The sequence below is a fragment of the Anabrus simplex genome, chromosome 10, assembly GCF_040414725.1.
Source record: "Anabrus simplex isolate iqAnaSimp1 chromosome 10, ASM4041472v1, whole genome shotgun sequence".
Lineage (NCBI taxonomy): Eukaryota > Metazoa > Arthropoda > Insecta > Orthoptera > Tettigoniidae > Anabrus > Anabrus simplex.
The window spans coordinates 90,280,432-90,306,935 of record NC_090274.1 but is presented as its reverse complement, the minus strand read 5'-3'; the positions used below and the strand labels follow the sequence as shown (position 1 = coordinate 90,306,935).

General features: G+C 37.7%; 1 protein-coding gene across 1 annotated transcript in view; it reads right to left on the bottom strand.

Moving 5' to 3' along the window:
- Positions 1 to 26,093, bottom strand: part of LOC136881859 (zinc finger protein 782-like) — a 37,177-nt gene extending 11,084 nt beyond the window's left edge. The window contains exons 1-3 of the mRNA XM_068229463.1: positions 25,994 to 26,093; positions 22,422 to 22,549; positions 10,327 to 10,418 (exon numbers count right to left, since the gene is read on the bottom strand). Coding sequence (XP_068085564.1) covers positions 10,327 to 10,418; positions 22,422 to 22,487 — 158 coding nt within the window. The 5' untranslated portion in view covers positions 22,488 to 22,549; positions 25,994 to 26,093. The remainder of the gene's footprint in view (positions 1 to 10,326; positions 10,419 to 22,421; positions 22,550 to 25,993) is intronic.
- Positions 26,094 to 26,504: the final 411 nt, after the last annotated feature.

The window sequence follows — 26,504 nt, the reverse complement described above, 5'->3', positions numbered from 1 at the left end:
TCCTTTCTATCCGTTCGTTCTGGACTTTGTCGTGGTTGTTCAGAAGCATTAACCTGAACTGGATGGGCGGCTATGTCCTTACACTTGCTTGGTTTCAAAGTTCCCTGCGCATGAGCAGTATCAAGACGTCGCAATACGGCATGTAATTGAGCCAAGTTCTGAATGTTCGCTGCTACTAAGATTTCTTGAACGTGAGAAGGGTATTGTAATGTAATAACCTGAGTAAGTTCCTTCTCAGGCAGAGGAGGATCTAAATACTGCATCTTCTTCAACTGAGATAATAAAAAATCTGCGTATCGAGAGGTGTTAATGGAGGTGTTATACCTTCTCGAATATAGTTGAAGTTTGATAAGGTGTTGAGTTTCTGCGTTCCAAAAACATTCAATTAAAGCTTTCTCAAAGTCAGAGTATGTCTTGAAATTAGATTTGAATACGGAATACCAAGAAAGAGCTTTGCCTTTGAGTAATCGGGCAACTGTTCTTAGCTTTCTATCCTCGCTAATGTTATGTTCTTGAAAATATTCTGCTACATTAATCAGAAATTCTTTAGCAGTATAATCTTCTTTACCAGAGAATTTAGGAAGTTTTTCCTCTTGGATTTTAACGATAGTCGTCTGGTATGACGTTCCTTCGACTCCTTCTATCGAACTAGAAATAGGTCTGGAAGTATCTCGAGATTCAAGATTAACGACCTTAGTGGCTAGTTGTTCGAGATTATTTTTTACATCTCCCACCTGGAGTTGGACTATTCCTTCGACTTGTTTGACATCGTTCTTCAATTCAGTTTTAAGTTCACCAACATCTTTGCAAATACGACTAATTTGTGTGGTCGTATTATCGGCTTGCTGCGTGAATCGTTTGCCAAACTCGCCCTGCTTAGCTTTTAATAAAGAAACGTCGTTTCCTAGTCTGGAAATGTCATTCTTAACCGTGTCCCGAAGAGTATCTTGGACAGAAACAATTTTAGCCTGCATTTGCGAAAGCTGACCATGTGACTTTTGAAATTCGGCCATGAATTCCTCAATATCCTGTGAAAGCTGTTGAACGGAAGGAACAACCTTCTGTAAATCTTCCTTAACAACTTCTAAGACTTGACCTTTAATAGTTTTTCTGATCTCCTCGATGTTACGAGTAAGCTGAGAATTAATTTCCGTAAATCGGTCATCAATTTTCTTATTGGACTCAGAGAATCTTTCTTCTATCCTAACAGTTGCTTGGTCGAAACGAGATTCTAATTTCGTGTTCATTTCAGTAAATTGGGATTGAACCACGTCATGTAAACGCTTATCTAACCTGGCATCAGCTTCCGCTAACCGCCTATCTATGTTGGCATTTGATTCAACTGAATTATTTAACTTAGCATTTGATTCAACATTTGCTTGGGCTAAGTTATTTAAACATTGGTCTACATTGGCATGATTAGCATTAGTTCGAACATTAGCCTCAGCTATGCTAGAAAGATTAGTATTAGTTTCTGTAATACGTCTCTCTAAGCTAGCACATGTCGCAGTAAGCCTAGTCTCTAAATTGGCGTTAGCCTCATTCATATTACGCTCTATTTTAGCACATGTTGCAGTAAGCCTAGTCTCTAAATTGGCGTTAACCTCATTCATATTAAGCCTAAGGGCTTCAATTGCTGCTAGTATATTTTCGATATTTAGAGCAATTTAAATATTTCAAAATGTGACACTTAGAAAATTTCAAATGGAAATTGCAATATCAGTGGCTTTAAAAGTTCGAAAGCACTCAGTTCATCATATATCAACACATAGAAATCAACCATATGACAAAGAACACATAAAACACAAATTATTTGCCACGTCCAGGGCATAAGTTTCACTTAGTAAAAAAGAAGAACACCACGTCCAGGGTGTTGTGATTGTCTATTAATTGATAGCACTGTTAACCTAGCTATCGAGCCCCAACATGTAGGGTGCCACGTATATTACCCTCCTCTCTGTACCGGTAAAAGAGCCCGACTCTCGGATTTTAAAGTAAGTAAGAATATAGTTCTCAGGGCTAAAACTGGGTGACTAGTAGTTAGGGCTCGGTACAGGACGTAGGGTCCTATCTACAAGAAAACTTTGACTCTGACTGAACATGAGTTTATTCATATAAGACATGAAATTGCACATCACCTCCAGGTAGATATAAGCTGTCTTCCACATAGTCCTATAATATGGCTCGGATTCTCCAGTTCACCAAGCCGAGCAGGTTGGAACACGTTCCAGAAGATTCCAGGGACTCCGTGCAGAAGCGGCTGGACTGTCTGGGTTGGTAGAAGGTAGAGATGCCTCGAACTTTCGAGGCCCAGGTTGAACCCCGATGATCCTGGCGATGTTGCAGATAATCATTTGCTACCTCAGTCCAATGTGACTGAGAGGGTTGATGTCTCCAAGGTCACTCGCCGTACTGATAAATCTGAGTTCATAAAAACCTTGGGCGATTAACCTATTAGCGAAGTCACTGGTTATTATTCGTCAAGACTTTCAAAATTTAACACTCATAAAATGATACGTCTCTGTATACGAGGATTATGGATACTTTCGAAGTTCACCACTAGCAAAGTCCTCATCTGTGAATAAATATTGGCAAAAAATAACACAAGTCCCTTCTCATGAAACTATGACCAAATTTAAAGTTCCCACTGGCGAATGTACAAGTCTTTGAGTGAACATGTACGAAAAACAAGTCCATCCATATGAATAAATTTACAGTCTATCACTGGCGAAATTTATAAGTCTTTGAATCAACACCGGCGAATGTACAAGTCTTTGAGTGAACATGTACGAAAACACAAGTCCATCCACATGAATAAATTTACAGTCTATCACTGGCAAGGTATCCAAGTCTTTGAATAAACACAGGTGAAATCCTAAATTTATGTTTTAAAGACGTTGAATGAAGTTAGAGTTCATCACCGGCAAAGTTTATAAGTCTTTGATCCAGTACCAGCAAAATCACAAATTTATGCTTACGGGAACTTAAAGCACATTCAGAGATCATCACTAGCAAAGTTTATAAATCGCTGTTTATTAGAGGAATGAGCCTCTTAACACTCGCAAATATTGAAGGTTCAATTTATGAAGAATTCGTTCCTTAACACACGTAAATAATACAGGTCCAATTATGAATTTAGCACACGTAAATAATACAAGTCCATTTCATGAATAATTCGAAAAATTCCAATCTCGAACACCCGTAAATATTGTAAGTTCAATTATGAAGACTTAGAAAATGTTCTTTAACACTCGAAATATTGCAAGTCCACTTGAGAATACTTGGAAGAATTCGTTCTCCCACACTCGAAGAAAATACAAGTTCACTTTATGAATACTTAGAAAATTACAGAGTTCCTCGTCGGGACTGTCACTACACGACGATAGTAGCAGCGAGATTGTCCACGCCGACTACTCAGCTGTAACTGAGTGAACAGGCTACAGTGGGCCCTCCTTTTATTCGATCCGGGGCGTCTACGTTACAATACGGCTTGACTGAATATCTCCTGAATCCCTCGATGGATTTACTTGAAACTTGAGCATTGCGACATTCAGGTGATCTCAAACAAGATGACATATCGCTCTAGTCGCTAGCATAATTATTACGGGAGTTACAAAATTTTCCCCGCCGAACATTCGGGAAGATGTGACGTGGAATCTAGAATATACGAGTCCAGGCTGGGAACACGTGCTGTGACGGGCGGGCGGTCTAGCTAGCCCCTGTGGCTACGTCACAGCTCACAGCTGTCCTTCACTCGCTTGCTTGCCCCGCTGACGGTAAACAAACCAGGCGTGCTCAGAACATTACGCGTGATAATTAAATGTCATTTATACCCAAAAAATACTCATGTACAGGTCGTAACCGGTACACTACTCAGTACTCATGTCTGTTACAAAACTGAGGAAACCTCAGATTTATCTCTTGGACATCTTAACAGACAATCAAACATACACCTTTATCAGATAGACCTAAACAAATTGCTGTTAAAATTTAAACTTCATCCATTCAGATTAAAATAAATGCCTTCCTCACCACCTCCACTAAGAAACAAATGATGAATCTCTGAGTTCTGAGATAAAGATTTGAACCCCAAAACCTAAAACAAAAACTACACCCGTATTCACTTAGCGAGCTGGTAATGATATAATCTTTTTACAGAGAATATGTTCATCATGGGATTCGATTATTGAGTAGTATCACTATTCTAAATAAACTTATGTTTTAATGGTCCACCCTTTCAATCCTATATTATGCAATGTGTATAGACTATGTAGTATTGCAAAGGTGGACCATTAAAACATACGTTTAATTATTACTGTGATCACAATTCAATACTTATCAAAACCATGAAGTTTATATCCTATGATATTGAGTATTATGGCAAAGCAAATATGAGCTGCCACGTATCAACTACAATAAAAACCAACAGAGAGCACCAAGAGAAAGAAATATACTACTTGTGGGAAAAGGAGAATGAAGAGAAGCAGGCTAGGAGCCTGGAAGACAGAGATTCTCCAAGCCCAAATCATAACACGTAGCTTGCTATTGCTCCAGAGGAATAAATTCCACTTGCATTGACTGGATGAACAAACAAACCACTCTCAATCAGGCGGTACATCACATCTCAACATCGAGTGATATTCTAGTACAGTTTGATTTACGAGCTGCGAACCCCTTGTTGGTATTTATCCCATTATATATCAGGAGCTAAGCAGAGGTAGCAAAAAACCCACACTGCTCACACAAAGTACAACGCAGCGGCACAACATCAAACAATGGTCTCCTTGTCCCATTCTGCATAGTGAAGATGAGAAATCTGAACCCGGATATCAACAACTTGCTCCAAATGTGCAATATAATCATCAAGCTTCTGCCCAATGCCACATGAAATTTTCCCTTAGAAATTCAGTAAAGCAATGATGACCACCCCATCAAAACTTCTAGAATTTTTTACACAGTCCTAGTCAACAAAACAGGACTGGCACATTTTTGACACATGCGGCACAACTAACCGCCTTTGCATCCAGCCTCCACCTGGTCAGCGGTGCAACATGGGGTTGACAGCAGCCACACGCAGGACGTTAGATCTTATTACAGCTGGAGACTTTAATTTGACATTAATTACTGGTGAGCAAAGTATTCTTGTAAATTTTGGACCTGCACATTGATCCTTAGCTGTGTTTATGTCATTCTATCAGTTGCACTTGGTCAGTAATATTCCTAATGCAAATGGAAATACACTTGATCTTATTATTACGAATGTTAACACATTAACAGTATATAGAAGTGAGTGCCCCTTAGATGAGGAGGATTGTTATCTTCCTGCAATTGTAGTCACACTACTATTAAACAGAGAGCGTAACCACGTTTCACAACAATCTAAGTAGTTATTTGCCTTTATAGGGGCTAATTTCCTTTAGATGTATGAAATGTTTGAGCAAATGGATTGGTCTAAGATTGTAGAATTTACGAACACTGGCCAGGCTATTAAGTATTTTTATGCTCAGGTACACTCCGTATTTTGTGAAACGGTACCAATCAAGAATATTCACAAAAAGAAAAATATATGGTGATGTCAAGATACATTGCTAGGTTAGGGCTGAGGATCAGAAATTCGGGGCTCGTATTTGATGTAGAGCGGGTTGGAGTAAGGGAAGGGTAAGTCTATCATGTAATAGTTGTATCATGATTTACTAGTATTTACTAGTATCTTGATTTACTAGTTGTCTATACATATGTAATAGTTGATCGTAAATAGCTTGTTGTTGTTGTTGTGTATATGAAGTAATTTTAAAATCTGTGATTGTGATGTGAGTACTGTATTTACGATCAGTATTTTCTACAAATTTCTGAGGTGGGGAGTAGCCAGGAGGTACATAAATTGTTGCTAAAGCTATTATTTGATTTCCATTAGTGATTTCTATTTTTAAATTTTCAGACAGATATTCATTTAAAGAATGATAATATTGTTCTGAAGGGATGGATTTATAAATACTAATTGCTACCCTCCGTGACATCTACTGGGGCAGCAGTCACTTGACCTTTTAAGAACACACGTTAATGTCATAAATATTCATTTACTACAACAGCTGAATAGGATCAACAAGAAATGATGCACAGTGCATTCACGTCCCAGAGAAAGTTCCGTCAAAGTGAGTCTGGAAGATCAATCGTGCCGCTAGCTGGATCTGGAACAGAATATCAGGACGTGGGAATGGGACAATATTCCGGAGCTAAATAGTGATGATTTCAGAATGGTCTTAGTGGAAGGAGGGGAAGAATGGAAGGGGAGGGTGGGGCAGGGATGTAAATTGGAGTGATAGGTAACACTTTTTCCGGCTGAGTGGGAGAAGTTTGACATTTACCCTTACATTTAACTGAGAATGTTGGATGATTTTCACTGCAAGTGTTGCATTTGAGTGATCCCTTTCTGCTGCAAGCACTTGAGGTTTGTTGACCACTACAAATAGCACATACATTGTGAAGAGAGCAATATTAGGTTGATCATAGAACTGGCAGTGATCGCAGTGTCTGCGCTGTGGTCAAGATGACCAAGAGGCTTCCACAAGATGCCGCTTCACATAGATCAGCAAACTATCCCTCAGACGCTGGTTCATTGTTGCCATAATCCGGGACAGGATACTCATCAGCAAGGTGTGTCCGTTAGAATTCCTGATCAGAATGGTTCGGAATATGTGATGTCCTTTTCCTGCAGACGGCCAGTGATAACGTCCTGCTCAAAAGTTTAAAATCAACAAGTGAGTGAATCCGTGGTCGCTCAGCTATGATACTGACCTGCGTTACATCCATATAAGCAATTCAAATGTGTTAGGCCTTACACCACATCCTTAGTCCCATAAAAATGTATACTCACTATCTTGTACAGCACTACACAATCAACTCCGATTCCCTCAGGTTGCCTTCCATTAAGCCCCTATTAGTATTAAACGTTACACGATCTCACCAGTTCCATTAGCAAAATGTGTAGCCACCATCTTGTTCCAAGTCCACCACAGAGTCCCGAAGGTCACCTTCCAATCTTTCCCCTCTATGAGTGAAGCATACTTGTTAAGTCTTACACCATGTCCCTAGTCTCATTAGTACAATGTGTAGCCAAAATTGTGTTCCAAGGTCCGCTCCAAGAGAGCTAACTCTTCTGCACATTGCACAAAAGATAACTGGAGGTATGTTGTCAAGGTCGGAAGTAGTATTTTGAAGGCTGTTAATTACCTCGATCTCTGTGAATTAAAGGATGAAGAGGGAGAGTGGTAATGGCTTAGCTGTGTTTGGGTATATATTTGTACTTTTCCCTCACCCATTATTGGCCCCTTTAAATTTCTCACAGAACGTTGAGGCAATGGCCTCGGGGAATGCAACTATTAACGTTAAGGTAGCATGCACTTCGTGCTGATTTGCCGTATTAAGGTATTAACACATGTCACTGCAGTTGTTACTTATCATGTTTATGTAGTTCTTGTGTGCTTCATGGATGAGTTTCTTGGTGGCATTCCTCACACATTTACATTTGTTCCTCACAAGATCGCTTGTATCCTGTTTCCATTTCCTGTAAACCATATTCCTTTTGCATATCATTTTGACGAATATTTTGTGATCTATGAAGAGTTTTTATTGGTAACAATGGGTAGATGGCTTCTTAGAAGTTATGATAGCAGTTCCCAACCAGCATTTTTGTAGTAATAGACTCTTCTATTACATTTACTTACTGGTGGAGTCTTGTATTGTTTGGTAACTGTAACTGCTAGGTGTTCGGAGGAACGGGGGATTACTGCAGTCTCCAGTACTGAGGATGGAGTGTTAGTATGGAGAAGTGTTTTCATTATACAGGTTGGTTCATTAATTAATTACTTAAGGAACATGTAGAATTCTACAACGAAAGTTGCTGTTAATGGACTAATGGGAAGAGGCAGGAGGTGATGGCGATCATGTTGCCAGAACATTTCCAAGATAAAATCAGCAGCCTTCTAGATACTTTTGAATAAATATTGTATATTTTGTACATGGCTTAGAGACAGTAGTAAATCCTCATTCATGTCACCGGTGGAGTTTGGAGCCCGGTAGATGGAACCCAAAAGGAACTTGCTTCCAGTGAACATGAATTCCACCAAAACAAACTCTGCCTTTGTTTCGAGCAGCTCAAAGCACACACGGTTGAATTCGGGTTTCATGGCAATAAGTGATCTTACCCCTGAGGTTTTCTAAATACTGTGTATGACTGAGGTACCATTTCTATGTCATAGATTGACAAATTCAGCCAGGATTCACTAACACACACAATTGGTGGATCTATAGCAGCAAGAGTGGCTAGAACTGCCTGTTTACACTTCACATATTTCAGGCTGTGAGTACTAAATCAAAACACAGTAACTGTCCTGTCATGTAAAGCTTAATGTTATGTTAAAAAATGATTCTTAGATTGAGGAGAACTACATTTCCAACATGACCATGCTTGCACCGCTGAGTTAATTTTCTACAGTAGAAATGTATTAATCATTCCACATGTTCTCTAGACTGCTGAGTAAAAAAATGTACATGTCACAAATAGCTAATTCACATTATGTTTAGAATTACACATGTTACACAGGCATTTGAATGAGACTTCTGAGTTTGGTCCTGGGTTAAATTCCACATTTCCACTAAAAGCAACTGAACACATCACAAGGTGGGGAAATGATACGGGCGGTTTGGCAACTTTGCACCCTCCTGCAATCCTCCAAACCCCCAGACGTCGGATACCCATTCCTACGGTGGACTCACGTTAATCTCACATTTACATACTACTAATAAGCACTTATTAATTTCTAAATCTGTATACAATTCTCTGTTTGTCAAGCAGTACTTTGAAACTACTTTTGTAGATGTTATTACAATTTATACCATTGAACTCGTATCACTACGGAGCTACTTGCCACTGCTTTGAACTATTTTTCTGGTCATTTTGTTGTGATGAGCTGCAAATTTCAATATTCAATAATAGCATTCTTGCAAAACTAAACATTTGACTCCTTTACTTTCATGCAACTCAGCCAGACACGAGACAGTGTTGCCAATATTCCTATCCCACTGGCCTGAACACTGAGGATGCACAGGCCAACCTCTTGCTCCGAATCAACCCCACTTTTGTTTTCTTTTACTCACGTTTTAACTGTACCAGGATGCATTCCTCAAATAGGTTGCTTACCTGTTACTCATGACCATATTTCAGTTTTATTGATTTGATAGTCCTTGGAATATTGTAATGTGTGAGTGAGTGGTGTATCATACATCGCCTGTGATTGTGCAGAAATCAGCTACTACAAAGATTGTGAAAGGGCAACAGGAGGCTATGTTAAATGTTGGAGAGCAAAAAAGACTTGACATTTAGACACTTAAATATCTCCAAACTGCATGGAGCAGTTTATAATGAGGTGATAGAGATGAAGAAGAATAAACACAATACAGATGATGGAATATAACACACCAGCCACTGTGCATCATTGTTGGATTTTTCAGCTACTGGATTTAAAGATCAAAATTTCAAAGGTCAGAATAAATTCTGAGTATGGAGAGCAAATTGAGTATATCAGAACGTGGTTTTCAAAAGGCAAATAATCAGGCCTTGAAATATAAGAAAGATTCTAGGCAGGTTTTTGATGTTACTCTTCCACCTGGAACAACTTTAAAAATATGTACCTAATAACATCAAGATAAAAATCTATTATACGATAATACGAGTCATCATACTTAATGGCTTTCAAAACTTAACAAGCCACTGAAGGTGACCGTAAATATACCGATATCACAGAAAGAAGGTGTATGCGAAGTCTCTCTAATGAAGGAAATAGGGGTTTTGAAAGAATCATATAGATGTACAGAGGTATGAAAGGAGACAGAATCAAGTGCCTAATACATAGCAGGTTGATACTCTGGACTGGTCATGTTGCAAGAATGGCCAACAGCAAAGCCACGGTCAACCAGACACCCCAAGAACACCTATTACAATAAGGAGATAAGAACTGGGATGGTAATTTTAATAATAATTGTACTGGCTCAGATACTGAGTGGTGCCAACTAGGCGGCCTGCTGATCACTAGATACTACAGGCTGATTTGTTTTAATTTTGTGGAATTTTCTCATGAGCCATGATCAAGCCAACAAGTTCAGAACACAAGTGAAGTACAGGATACAGAATTCAGGAATGATGTCGATGGATCTGTGCTCATCTTGAACCCAAGAGTCTTCAGAGGGAGTTACTCAACATGTAAATAGCAATATCCATATTGTCGAGGTTTAGGGGTGTAAAATCTAATTATGCTAATCTGTACTTACTCCTCTTCTCCTTTTTCTTCTTTGAAACAGGCGACCAACTGACCTACTGTGTGTTCTTCTACAGTTATTTCATTCTTAATATCGCTGGAAGGCTGTAAGGAACAAAAGTGCAAAACAAATTAAGAAATGTAAAGTAAACAGAAAACTAGAGTAAAAGACATGGCATAGCTGATAAAATAAACTGTATAGTTGCACAATACAAATATCAATTTATTCTCCCAATGTAAAAAAGAAACAAGCAAACAAGGGTCAAGTCAAAATTATACGAAGAACAGGAACAAGAAAAGGAACTCATAATAGAACAAAGGGGACAGCACTGGAAGAGGGAACAAAAGAAGAAAAACTTGAAGGAGAGAATAATCTGTGCAATTTTTTTCTTCCCTTCCTACAACTTCCTGTCAACTTGTTCATCCTATTATGTGTTCTTAAATGACTGGTCACTTGTTTGTTTCTTTGTGTTCCCACAGATGACTCTGATTGTCAGATAGACATACATTGGATCTTCACCTGAGAAATGTCAATATATTTCCCACCATCTTCAAGTTCGTATAACAAATAATCAGTTGTTGGACTTTTCATTGACTCTAGACAATCTGAAAGCTTTATTAATATAGACTTACAACATTTACATTCAGATTTTAAAAGATTATGCTGGCCGTGTTTTCTACGGATAACAAGTACACCGCATTCCCAGAATCCCCAGAATTGACTATGAAAAGTCAGAGATTATTATCAGACTCTAATGGCTAGTTGCTGGTTCAGTCAGGCTGTATGAGAACAAAGAAGTTGTCAATTGATAGAGGGGTAGAGTCCTTAGTCTAAAAAGTCAAGAATAATGGCCAAGAAAATTTGTTTTGCTCACCACACACCGACTTATAAATTCCAGGTCATCAGGCTGAGCAGAGGTCGCTTGACAGGGTAATACTCATCAGAGGTGTAGAGCCACAGGTTTTGATTTGGTATTAAAAGGACTCTGTTCAGAGAATTTAAAACCAACTATTATATTTCATAGACATGACCAGAAAGGCCAAACATTTTTCCTAAATTATCATTCAAGTGAAATAGTCTACACTTGACTTGCAATGTTAGATTAGTGTTATCTCTCGGGTTAAGATTTGTATCTAATACGAGCTGTTTTTGGGCTAATATTTTCAGCACTCTTCTTGAAATTTCTCCTTTCCTCTCAAGAAGAGAGCAGAAAATATTTTAAGTTCAACATAGTTACTAACTTAATAGGTGTTTTTTTATTTATTTATTTACAAATCGAAAGTTATTCTATTTCAAGTGTTTTATTAAATGACAATGCAAATGTAAAATTAGACACAAAGAAACATTTTATTCTTTTTAGACGTATATAAGGACTGAAGTTCCAATAGCAGGCAGATTTAAAATTTCAGCATGTGGTGACTAATTTAACAGATATTTTTAAATTTATGATTTGAAAATTTATATTTTAAAGTCTGTAGTAAATGGCATAGTAAGTAAGTAAAGTTGAAACACAAAGAAATATTTTAATAATTTCAAGATTTATATATAATTGTCCTGTTGATAAGTATATTTGTACCAATGTACAAAGACCAAAGATTATTCATGTTTTTTCACTGTTGAAAAAGAGAGTAGTTACCTCTGGAAACATGTATGGTAATTAAGTATAATAAAGTGAGTAAAGTATTGACAAGGCAGGAAAGTGTTCTAAAGAAATTCAAATATATGTCAATACAGAGTGGATTAATCAACATGGTGAAAATAATGAACGCTAATAACATTCTCACCATAAAATGGAAAGACAGAAAGGATGTGCTTCTACTTTCATCTGTTGATAAGGACTTGGACTTTGATGTGAAAATTCAAAGAAAATGAGTCTGAGGAGAGGAAGTAGTGAAAAACCCAAGGGTATTGGAAGATACAACCAGAAAATGAATGCAGTATATCATCAAGACCAAGTCCTGGCATGTTTCCCTGTAATAAGATGGACTATCATGGGTTATAAAAAGATAATGTTGCATCTATTGCATATGGCTATCTTCAATTCATACATTGTGTTCGTGAAGGTTACTGGCAGGTGGCTGCATTATACAGAATTTCTCATAGCATTTGCCGAGCAATTGTTGCAGAGCGTTGCTCTCCTGCCTACAACAACAAAAGGAAGATCGCCCAGTCAACACAGCCACCTGCGGCTCCAGGCAAATGTATGGGGACATTTTCCAGTGCCTACTCCTCCAACAGAAAGGAAGAAACATCCTTCTAGGCCATGCAAAGTTTGCAATGGTCATCAAATAAGGTCCGAAGTGAAGTGGCTATGTGAAAAATGTGGTATTCCACTCCACCTGGAAAGCAGCTTCAAAAAATATCACATGATGATTGACTACTGAAGACTGAGAAACAGTTAATGGACAGTTAGGCATTGACCTGTGAGGTATATAGCTTTGAAAAAGATGCCACTTTTTGACCAATCATCAATATATAAAATTAAAACATAATTTTTGAAAATAATTAGTTTCTTGTCCCTGCAAGTTAGACTACTAGTCAGGTTCATATGGGAATAATTATAGTTTCAGAATTTAACTGGTTTAAAATTGGGAAACCGCAGAAAACCATCTTTGGAAGAACGGCTGAAGGACAAGTGCAAGGATGTTCAATGCTTTATGGTCCTAGGAAAAGTAGACACTGCATGCAGGAAAAGCAAGGAAGCCTTTGGAGAAGGGAAAACTAGGTAAGAAAGAGTAGTGATGGGTGATAAAACAGTGCCAATGGATTAGATGTAGAGGAATATAGTCAACAGCTTGCTGATAATCCTATGAAACTGCAGTTAAATGATTGGGCTCATTTCGTATGTGCATCTTTCCTACTGTATCCAAGCAAATCCCCTCAGCAAGAGCTCACATGGAAAAACTTATAGCAAAAAAGACAAAGCAGAAATATGGCAGGAACATATCCAACTCCACTATCAAGGTCAAGAAGTATATGATAGGGTTCCTGAAAAATAACAAGCTGTTGATGGTGATGAAATAGGAGTCCCAATTTTGAGGTCAGATTTTGAGAAGTTCTGAAAGACCTAAGAATAAACAAGGCACCAGTAACTGACAGAATTATTTAAATTTCACATTTTGTTTACCTGTGCATTGTCATTGGCAAGCATAATTGGTGGTCATACAAATTTTAGTGAAAAATGGAAGAGTATGCATAGGTACTTTAAGGCAGAAACAGGTTCAAAGAAGGACATTCCAGGAATCATTAATGAACAAGGGGAGTGTGTATGCAAGGATCTTCAAAAGGCAGAAGTATTCAGTCAACAGTATGTAAAGATTGTTACTTACAAGGATAATGTCCAGATAGGGGAAGTGAGTAACACTAAAGAAGTATTAAAATTTACCTATCATAACAATGACATTTAGAGTAAGATACAAAAGTTGGAACTGATAAGATATCTGGGGATATACTAAAGGCAATGGGTTGGGATATAGTACCATATCGTCCCTGCTATGGCAAACTAACGAATCTGAAAATTGTCAAAAGGTTAGGAGAGCTGAAAGAAGTTGTGATTACTCATGTCAAATCAATTTTTATATTTAATTATTGGTTTTATGTGTTAGGCATACAGAATGAGCTGCAGATGTGAGACTTTGTCAGAGGGTAGACAATATATAAATAACAAAATCTAGACCAGAACTTCAGAACTACAGATTCCTTAGTTTGTCAGTTTCGCTAGTTTGCCAGAGCAGGAACGATATCTGAAATACTTATTTGATTATTGTTTGGTTGAAGGAGCTATACCAAATGAATTGAGAGTTGCTATAGTAGCCCCTGTGTATAAAGGAGAGGGTGATACACATAAAGCTGAAAATTAAATGCGAGTCAGTTTGACATGCATTATATGTAAGCTATGGGAAAGCATTCTTTCTGATTATATTAGACATGTTTGCGAAATTAATAACTGGCTTGACAGAAGGCAGTTTGTGTTTAGGAAAGGTTATTCGACTGAAGCTCAGCTTGTAGGATTTCAGGAAGGTATAGCAGATATCCTGGATTCAGGAGGTGAAATGAACTGTATTGCAATTGACCAATCCAAGGCATTTGATAGCTTAGATCAAGGAAGACTACTGGCAAAAGTGAGTGCAATTGGACTAGAAAAATGAGTGGCGGAATGGGTGGCTATATTTCTAGAAAATAAAACACCGGGTGAGTTGGCTACGCGCGTAGACGTGCGCAGCTGCGAGCTTGCATCCGGGAGATAGTAGGTTCGAATCCCACTATTGGCTGCCCTGAAGATGGTTTTCCGTGGTTTCCCATTTTCACACCAGGCAAATGCTGGGGCTGTACTTTAATTAAGGCCACGGCCGCTTCCTTCCAACTCCTAGGTCTTTCCTATCCCATCGTCGTCATAAGACCTATCTGTGTCGGTGCGACGTAAAGCCCCCAGCGAAAAAAAAGAAAATAGAACTCAGAGAATTAGAGTAGGCAAAGCTTTATCTGATCCTGTAATAATTAAGAGGGGAATTCCTCAAGGCAGTATTATTGGACCTTTATGTTTTCTTATATATATCAATATCAAGTTATCTGAGAATGGATCTTAAATACTTGTCATCTCCCAACAGCATACCTACAAGGTCAGAAACCTCTTCCCTGCTGAGCTTCCCAATTTACCGCACGACCGGGTACGGCAACTCATTCATACCTGCAACCATACGCTCTTGGAATTCCCTTCCGGCTGGAATTAGAGACATACATAGTAGAAATGTATTTTAAAAAACATGTTATAAATGGTACATAGACTTAAGAAATTAGTATTTAATGTTTTTTTTAAAAAAGTAACTCTCAGAAATTTTCCTTTTGTTTATAACTATTATTTAAGTTTAATTTTATAATTAATTATATGTAACTAGAAATCCTAATACTCTGTAGTTTGTACAATGTAGTACATATGAGATGGTTTGGCATAACAGCAGGCTTCATAGCCTGAGCCACGCCACAAGTCAATAAATAAAATAAATAAATAAATAAATGATATGTGTAAAGAAGTGGAATCAGAGATAAGGCTGTTTGCAGATGATGTTATTTTGTACAGAGTAATAAATAAGTTACAAGATTGTAAGCGGCTGCAGGGTGACCTCGACAGTGTTGTGAGATGGACGGTGGACAATGGTATGATGATAAACAGGGTTAAAAGACAGGTTGTGAAATTCACAAATAGGGAATGTCCTCGCTGTTTTAATTACTGCGTTGATGGGGTGAAAGTTCCTTTTGTGGATCATTGTAAGTACCTAGGTGTTAATCTAAAAGAAAACCTTCATTGGGGTAATCATATAAATATGATTGTTAATAAAGGGTACAGATCTCTGCACATGGTTATGAGGGTATTTAGGGGTTGTAGTAAGGATGTAAAGGAGAGGGCATATACATCTCTGGTAAGACCCCAACTAGAGTATGGTTCCAGTGTATGGGACACTCACAAGGATTACTTGATTCAAGATATGGAAAAAATCCGAACAAAAGCAGCTCGATTTGTTCTGGGTGATTTCCGACAAAAGAGTAGCGTTACAAACATGTTGCAAAGTTTGGGCTGGGAAAATTAGGGAGAAAGGAGACGAGCTGCTCGATTAAATGTTATGTTCCGAGCTGTCAGAGGAGAGATGGCATGGGAGGACATCAGTAGACGAATAAGTTTGAGTGGTGTCTTTAAAAGTAGGAAAGATCACAATATGAAGATAAAGTTAGAATTCAAGACGACAAATTGGGGCAAATATTTGTTTACAGGAAGGGGAGTTAGGGATTGGAATAACTTACCAATAATTCAATAACTTTCCAATTTCTTTGCGATCATTTAAGAAAAGTCAAGGAAAACAACAGATAGGGAATCTGACACCTGGGCGACTGCCCTAAATGCAGATCAGTAGTGAGTATAGTGTAGTGTAGTCTTTTATACTTATTTGTGATCGGCTGATTATGACCAAGAATAATGCTAAAAACTGGTGATAATTATAATTAAGTAGGAATGTAAAAATTACATTTCTTATTTTAATAGTATTGAAAGGTTGAACCATCATATATCTTCTTTTAACTGAATAGTGTGTAAAATATACCTCTAAATCAATTAAATATGTGCAGTATTTGCATGTTTCACAGTGTTACATAATATCAGTTTTATATCCGTACTGGCAGTACTGAATTACACATTTACAAGACTTTATGACATCCTCCTAACCAACATAAACTTCCAGGTAATTTCACTGATAACTTCAGGCCATGCTGCCAATAGCAACACATGGACACTGCACTAATGCAGTTTATATCTTGTATTGAATATGAGGATCCAATAGAGTCCTATAAAGGTATAATTCCTTTGTAGTGCACAAGCACTGACACATGTGGATAGGTGCAGTGTAATGAGTCTACATAAAACACATCCTCTTCTTATCATCATGGTTGAGATCCACAGTATGGAAGATATGACATTTATTGTTCATTGCCTCAGTGCTTGGACATTCATGTTATTCTATAGGTGTCAGTTAACAAGACTGCAACAGGCCACTATTATTGTTATTATTATTAATATTAATATTCTGAGTGGCTAAATTAAGATGAGAAGGACCATTCCTTGAAAATTATGTTTCATTCTTATTCTGATAACAAAACTCTTCTCTTATGGGGCTGATTGATCAAAAATCACATCAAGGAGGTGAACTAAGAGTGAACCAACACTCAGATCAAATAGCAATTTTGTATATCATGTAATAAGGCAATAAACTGATGACCGTGTGTAAGAATGCATTCAGTATTTTGTACTGCATAAAGAATACAGGAATCTTCCGGGCAACTTCAGACCATGCTGCCAATAGTGGCAAACACAGACACTGTGCTAATGCAATTGTTATCAATGAGCACATCAAGAAATGTCCTGTTAAAGTAATAGATACATACATACTCAATATAGACTGTCATTCCTTTTGGTGTTCAGTCTGCAAGTCTCTATAAATTTACTAATCATCACAACAATACCCTATTTAAAAGTAGTTCTATGTCTCTTATCTTTAAATCATTAGAAACTGAATCTAAACATCTTCGCCTCGGTCTCCCTGATTTCCTCTTACCCTCCACGACTGACTCCACCATTCGCCTAGGCAACTTATTCTGCTCCATTTGCCTCATATGACCACAGCATGATTTGTTCATGACTACAGCTTCATCTATTGAATTCAATCCTAACTTAGCCTTTATTTCTTCATAACAAGTACCCTCCAGCCATTGTTCCCACCTGTTTTTACCAACAATCATTCTTGCTACTTTCATGTCTGTTACTTCTAAGTTGTGAATATGTTATCCTGAGTCCACCGAGCTTTCACTCACGTAAGGCAAAGGTGGTCTGAAAACACGCCTATGTAAAGATAGTTTCATCCAGGAGCTGCATTCATTCTTCCAGAATACTGTTGATTGCAACTGTGAGCGGACTGCATTAGTTTGATTCAAGTTCACTTACTATATTACCAGCCTGGGAGTACACACATCCTAAATATTTGAAATTATCTACATGTTCCTACTTCATATCCCCAATCTGACATTCAGTTATCTTGGATGTCTTACCTACTGACTTGGAAAGGCTAATTTTCATACCATACTCATTGCAGCTATTTTCAAGTTACAAGACAGCAGACTGCAGAATTTAATAAAAAATCTGACGTTAAGATAAAGTTGTCAGCATACGCCAGATTGCTTACTAAATTTTCACCTTCCTGCTAATTTATACGTTTTAGCAGATGATCTATGTAAACTACAAACAACACATTCCAAGATTCTGGTGAAGAGAGAAAATACGATCCTGACAGCCCTTTATGGAATGAAACCACACTGCTCTTCATCCTACTTCCTATGAACCACTGATCTCAATCTCCCTTCCAAGATGGCAGTGAGAAACTTGCCAGATATACTGATTATTAAGATACCTTCTTAATAGGTGCAATCCTTCCTCCTTGCCTGCTTATAGGTACGTGCAATTACAGCATTCATCCAATCTAAAGGTACCTTAATAACAGTCCATGATAATCTTATTTTATGAAGCCATTTCAACCCTTCCTTCCCACTATACTTCACCATTTCAGGTCTAATTTAATTTATCCCTGCTGCTTTATGACAATGCAGTTTATCTACCATCCTTTCCAATTCCTCAAGTGTAATTTCACCAACACCATTGCCCTCTTGACAAAAGAGTTGAGAAAAAATAGGGAGTGAAAGTAATATATGACACTGTGATGTTGCAGAAGAAAGACTGTGTTCCATGACGACACTACTGTGGGAGTGTGATGCAGTCGTTAATTTCCGTCTTCTTGCCTCCTTGCCTGAAGATGTCAACCAACTTTCACCTTCAAGTATTTTGCAAGATGATGTCTGCATGGTAATACTAGATTTAGATCAACTGGATTCTGTGAACTTAAAGGAGATTTTGATTTCTAATACAGTTGTAACAAGCTCTTGAGAAGAGTACCTACGACAGTTGAACCAGAAAGAGAATACGAGGTATATAAACACTGGAGAAGGCGATGTGGTACTGGTTGCAGCTAATGGGAAGAACTGGATCGAATGGCCATTAACTAGGGTGCTGGAAGTGTATTGTGGGAAAGAGTTGGAAGATTTGTGAGGTTGAAAACATTGTCACATGAGATGAGTAGTACACATCAGTGACTTCTGAAACTGCAAAAGAGGATGCTGACAATTGTCCCTATAACTTTCACTCTAATGAACAGTCTGACTCAAAGTGGTATAATAACAGTATGTTTACTGTTTCATGTGAATATAAAAACTGATTAAATCTAAGTGATTTACAATAAATATGAAGTTCCTCTCAGGTAGAAAGAAAGTTTCTCACAGGCTATGTGCTTTAGGAATTAAGACTGTAAGGCAGCCTGAAAAGATATCTCCCTCATTAATCCTCATATCAAAATAGTGTACCTGAGCAGGAAGTTTTACAAATAGATTTCCAGTGAGGTTGGTAGATTTCAAATAAGGTTGGCCACGTATATTTTTGGGAGAGTAAAATCACTGTTTCAGTCTTCACATAAATCCCCAGTCACTTCATGGATGTTGAAATGATATTGAACCTAAAAACTATCCATGGATAAAAGGATTCTAAATGTGGGTTCAAATACATCCAGTAGTTTTTCAGTTACAGAACTCAAGCAACAACAAAAAGAAAGGCAAGATTCCTAAGCTAAAAAATATTTAGATATCATTATTACACCTGAAATGGATAATTAAAAGAAAATGCTGCCAAAATAATCAATATAATTGTTACAGTTTAGAAATATAGATTACAGTCATTACTAATATGCATGGCTCATTAGTCCATGGACTAGAATGATGCAGGGTTCCATATCAATTTATCCTGTTCTACCAGCTTCTTCTCTAACTAGTGCAGTGTTTTCCCCAGAAATTTTGTCAGCCGGGTATCAGAAATGAGCGGCTAGGTGAGGAATACTATGTACAAAAACAGATATGAAAAAAAATGTCAATTTATTCCCTCATGGCATTCATATTAACAGTAACTGCAAAATTGAACTATTTTAGTATATTTACCCTGAACAAAACAACAGAGGATTTTGAACTTCTAGAGTTCTACTGCTCATTCATAACCATTCAATACTGGGGTTTACCATTCCATTGCTGTGGATTACCATACGGGTTTGTGGCATCATTCAAAACCTCTAAATATTTAAACTCTGATGTAGTCATGATGAAAATAATGATTGATCATTTAACTAAGGAGTTTTCCAGTATGACATTAGTGCATAATTATCTAGGTTATGCTGGCTGGGCAGTCTGTAAATGTGGCAGGGCACCTCACCCATTAAGAGGTCTTAGGGATAGCAGTGTAGTTGAACTAATATTTGCTACAACTCTTATCACACTAAAATCAAGGCCTGCCTTATCACTCTGAACCATTAAACTTGCTCCTAAACTAAATTAATGAAATCCTGCAGAAATTTGTTCCTAAAAAGATAACAATAATAAGGTTGTTATAACATTTCTCGAGTTGTGCTAGATTTCATAGAACATTAGTGAAGCTGGCCCCGCAGTTTAGGAGGCAACTTGCTTGCATGTCACATGACGGTCCTGGGTTTGATTCCTGGCCGGGTCAGGGTTTTTTAATTGTAAATGATTTATATCCCTGACCTGGGGACTGGGAGTTTGTGTCGTCCTTAACGTTCCTTTCTTCATATTCGACACTCTACACTTCCCCCATTCCAATTACATACAGGTTCATGTTACATGTTGCAAGTAAGGGCCTGTTAATCCCTCACACTAACAGGGAATAAGTATAGTACTCTCCTAGATTAATCCCTCTGTGTAATATCAAAAACAACACTTCAGGAAGCCTTAAGAGTATTGTGACAGTGGAAAGTCCAATTATCAGAATTAACCATCAGTGTTATAAAACCTTTTCAAACAGGAGAAAAGATCAGAAATCAATAATGAGCAAGCTCCCCATATAAACATTAATGTAGATCTGTTCATGCCAAAGAGGATAATATAGAATTATCAATACAGCATTAATGGATTTGATCCCCTCATGATTTTAGGCAAAAAGGATGCGACCAGTCACAATCAGTAATTTTATCATGAACAGTAACCTAAAAGCCACTGCAGTAGTTTTACCTAATGAAAATAACGTCCATAGTACGGATAGGATCCATAATCAGCACTAAGTTTCAGGTACTGATATCTCAAATTCATTGGAAATCTTACTGGGGCCTTGTAGGTAGGATAAAGGTGCTCATATTTTAAAGAATAGGAACTGCTCAGTTAATTTACACTGACAATAATTAGTGTTATGTAACCAATCATAAAATTATCCATGGGGGAAAATAATGAATACACGGTTCCAATGCCAAGAACTATCCACTATTTCCAATAACAATGAATGACATCCAGCACATAATGTACTACGGGTGATGGTGTGGTCTGCCCTGAGAATATATTATCAGTTTTGAATTTTGTACAATTATTTCACTTGTACATGCTTTGGGAGCCCTAACTCACTTCATCAGCGATTTCTACATCATAAAACAATATTCACCATATCTTAAGATCTAACCTTTATTCATCTATACATAAGACATCATCAATATATACCACTATTTATAATGCACACATAATGACCATTTCTTGATCATGTTTGTTGTAATGGACCACTCTAAAACATTTATGAAAAATTTAGCTGGTTATTTTTATGTTATGTAACACTTTACAATATGTTTTAAAACACCAGATTTTTCATTAGAAAAATTATTCAGTGATAAAATGTTTCTTGCTACTGTTTGTTCTGTTGTAGCCCACTTAACCGTAGGCCTATTAAAAATTAACTATTATAGTACCAAAGTTAACATTTTTGCCTTGTGATTCTTCGAACACCTTCTAGAATCAACAGGTTTACCACTGAATTATTTGACTCCTTAAGATCTAAACATGTAATTCATTATATCATTTTAGATGGAACCCGTCTATGATGGTGTTGGGCTGGAATTTCGACAGAGGCGATCAAACCTCCCGTCATGTCCTTGAATTCGTGGCTATTATTTACTCTTCTTATTGTAAATTATCGAAGCGGAGGAAGACCACCCGCTTACCAGCCTAACACTTATTGATTCAATGTCATGCAAACTAGCTTTAAATGTTTTTAAAACACTAAGATGATGGAAATCATTCCCGCAAGAGGCTAATATATTTGAGCACTTTAACACCATCAGGGTGAAAAAGGATTTAATATGCCAACTTGAAAACAGAAGTCAAGCCCTCCACAATCTGAGCTTCTGAGACTGCCATTTTTCCTGACAAGAGCTACAAGGCAGAGATAAAGAGAAACCCACTTCTTCATCAGCTTTTAGACATGATGTGCCAAATAAAATTCTGCAATTGTGTAATCATAAAAATATACTTAGTCAATTTTGAGATAAGTATTACAAACATATATGTGCCTCAAGAATAGACAGTAAGATACTCATACATCTCCTGAACAGATAAAAGTAGAGTTATATAACCAATCAAACTCAGACGACTGCTAAAAGTTTAAATGTAATCACAACAAAGTTACCTGGAATGATACTTACAAATGAAGTATTTGAAGTTTCCTCAAAGCAGATTGGTTCCTCTTTGATCTTAACTTCAAAGTCCATTTTAAATAGCGTGTGAAGGTATAGATGGTTCTAGGATGTAGATTGCTTCCACAGATCTTGCACTGAAACATGAGCAACAAACATTATTATTGCTGTTTTCTCGTCGAGTCTGTATTTTTAGATGACTGTTGATATTGTGCTCATAGCTATAGGACCTCCAGTTTTACCTGGAGACTGAACTTTAGGGATAAACATTTTCAATGAAAGAACATCCCACACCCACAGAATGGGATTAATTTGCACAGTACTTCTGAAAAGCCTGTGACTATGCAACTTACATATATCGCCCACTACACTCAAGAGTCTAGAGTGGTTTGATGTACCTTTTTTTTTCTTTTAAGACTTGTTTACACCACACTGACACAGATAGGATTTATGGCATTATGGCTAGGGGTGGGAAGCAAGTGTCTGTGGCCTTGAGTAAAATAGAGTCCCAACATTTATTTGATGTGAAAATGGGAAAACACAGAAAACTGTCTCCAGGGCTGCAACTCCTTCCCACTCTTAGCCCTTTCCTATCCCATCATTACCATAAGTCCTATCTGTGTCAGTGCAATTTAAAGCCAATTGTAACAAAAGAAAAAAGAAATTCTACAGACAAACATTCGAAACTATTCATTTCTTCCTCAACTTGCAGGTCAAATGATCCGCATTAAGCCACTGTTAAGACACATTCCCCGTGCCCTTTCCCTCCGCTCGCTCCATTGGTTGTGTACATTTTGCACCACCCAATATAAACCTCACTCTCTTTACACTAGAGTCCAGCGGTGATTCAGATACAATATCAAATCTGAAAGTCACTATTAGGAATGTTCTGATAGTGTAAGTTCAAGTTTTGTTTTCAATCTACATACCTTCAGATAGATAGTGGTGAGCCCAGTCTAATTCATAAAACTTACAAATTATGTAAATAATCCTGGATGTTAATGACATTTGTGGGTAAGCCCTGTGCCTTATGTATTTTAATAAGCCAGTTTCTTACACAGATATAGCCATAGTAGTTCTCTCGACGCACAGTACTTACCAGGGCTAGCAGCCTCTTTACGTTCTAACATATAATATGTTGAATTCAGTAGCAGTTTAGCCAGATTCCTTATTGACCAAACAAATTATTTGATAGACAATAGCTATTTTTGCTATTTGCTTTACGTCGCACCGACACAGATATGTCTTATTGTGACGAAGGGATGGGAAAGGCCTAGGAATTTGAAGGAAGCAGCTGTGGCCTTATTTAAGGTACAGCCCCAGCATTTGCCTGGTGTGAAAATGGGAAGCCACAGTAAACCATCTTCAGAACAGTGGGGTTCGAACCCACTATCTCCCAATTACTGGATACTAGCCACACTTAAGCGACTGCAGCTATCGAGCTCGGACTAAAAAGTTGCAACCAATACTGATTATGCTACAATGTATACTGTATGTCCATTACAACAAACAGTATCGAACTGGCTATGAACTACTTTCTTACAACAAAGAGATCCAAACTGGTTATGAACTCCTTCGTTACAACACTTCCGTACTGGCTATAAACTATTTTGTTACAACAAACGGTTCTGAACTGGCTATAAACTACTTCATTACAACAAACAGTTCCGAACTGGCTATGAACACCTTCAAAATTATCTTAATGAGCATGCATGAATCAGAATGCTTCCAGAGCTGATTGTTAATAATGGTTTGAGTGAGTTAGTAAATAGTATTTGTGAACTGTATCAACGCCATCTTCGAACTGTTACAAAATATTAAACAATGGATGATGGAAGATCGCATACAATACAAATGTATAAATACTAGGAACATTATATGTATACCATTAACCCTTACTCAATAAAGGAAATAATTTGTATATTAAACTATTTTCTAAACACAACATAAACAAATGTAATCTACTAAATTAGGATTTTCACCTGCTCAAAGAAGTATTGGCACACTGGACGTCGTTTGTTATTGAGCTTTACAGACAGTGCCGCACATAGCAGATTTGTGCAATTGGAGTTGACAATAATTCAGTTCAGTCACTTGCCTGACATCGGTGTATGGGTCATTCACTTGTCACAATGAATCAGACAGCAAAGGTGTATTCTGTGTCATTCCGCACCAAAGAGGTTTTCTTGCACTTGCAGGGTAAAATTTACCATGACATTAGTAAAGAACTTTCTGTTAGTTATTCAACAGTGTGGGCAATCATCATGAAGTTTCAAGAGACTGGTGCAACAGACAATAAACGCAGATCTGGACGTCCAAGAGTTCTTACATGTAGGGAGCGTCGATTCATAGTTCGTCTTGCATTAAACGTCCTTTAAAATGCAGGGTCGATTGTATCGGACAACCAGTCAACGTCCAAGAAACAGGTCAGTACTCAAACTATTAGGAATGTTCTGAACGCAGCTGATATTCATGGGAGATCTCTCAGAAGGAAACCATTATTTTGGAAATTAATCGAAGAAAACACTTCCAGTTCGCCAAAGACTAAGAGAATAAATCGACTGCATTTTGGAATTCTGTGGTATTTACTGATGAATCAAAGTTTAACTTGTTTGGATCTGATGAAAATGTAAACGTGTGGTGCAAACCATATACAGAGCTCCAATCACAACATGCCCTGCCAAGAGTAAAACATGGGGGAGGAAGCATAGTGGTTTGGGCATACAAGGGAACTTCCGGTGTTACTGACTTGGCAATTATTGAAGGTGTCTCTGGATCATCGTAAATACACCGATGATTTGCGAGGTCAGTTATGTAGCAGTGCACAGAAACTGTGTCTTGATGGCATCTTTTACTTTCAACAAGACAACGACCCAAAATATACTCAAACAACTATATATTTACTACTGTACATTTCAATAAATATATTGGTGTGTTGGCTTCACATTTATTTGTGTGCCAATACTTTTTGGTGTCAGTGTATACAACTGCGCATGAGCAGGCTACTCAGAATCTATTCGGTACCATGTTAGAACAAACTTGCATGTACTATCACTAAGAATGGTAGCTGAGATACATTTAATGTAGACAGCCTACATTCGGCTGAAAAACAGAATTATCTGCCGCTGATCTTTTATGTTTAAATACGAACTGAACAATAAAGCTTACCTTATTTCCTATCACGTAAAGTACTGTATAAAGTTCGTTATGGAGATGTGCAAGTCTGAGACTCCTTTGGACAGAGTGTACAACGTAAGAAACTGTAATTACCTGATGTAGAATATCTTAAATGAAACAGAACAATCTACACAATAAACCTGCAGCCGCAATATGTCCGAGATGCACAGTACATATTAAATAACGACAAGCCAACTACTTCGAAAGTAAACCCGAAAGAAAGAATGGTCTCTTCACAAATTTACAACCAGTGCGTCGTTCCTCGACCGTATACATACACACCCCGTATAATTCACTATCTCCAGCTAACTACTGCACATGGATAGAATTAAAAACACATCTGGGACAACCAAGACTGAACATTACACTCACATTACAAGCCAGAAAATACATGGCGTGCGTACCTACTGAGAGACGGGAGACTTGCTTGCTTGCTGATGCTTATGGGCTGTGTCTACGACATTTCACCCAGTCAATACTCCCTTACTTATGACAGAACGAGTACTAACGAACACTTCCGTTCAAGAATATATGTTTGATCTTGCAAGTAGGTTACACTAGGGATGGACGCGACTGAAGCCGGGAATCGAGATCGTCGACTCCGAACCAGTGTTGCCAACTTTACATCCTAAAATATCGCTAAATTCGTTTATGAAAGTCCTTAAAAATAGCCAAATTTTTGTCAAAGTCGCCAAGAAAAGTCGCCAACATTAAATTACAAATAAACATGAATAAAATGGACATACCTTTGCAGAAAAAATATTCCGTCTTCATCGTCTTCCATTTCCTCCTCAGCAAACGATGTAGCCTGTGAAGTGGAAGGTTGCTGAGCTGTTGATGGAGCAGGTAATAGTTCAGCCGTTGTTGAATAAGCATTTTTAATTCCTATCTTCCTGATGACCTTCTCTGGAATTT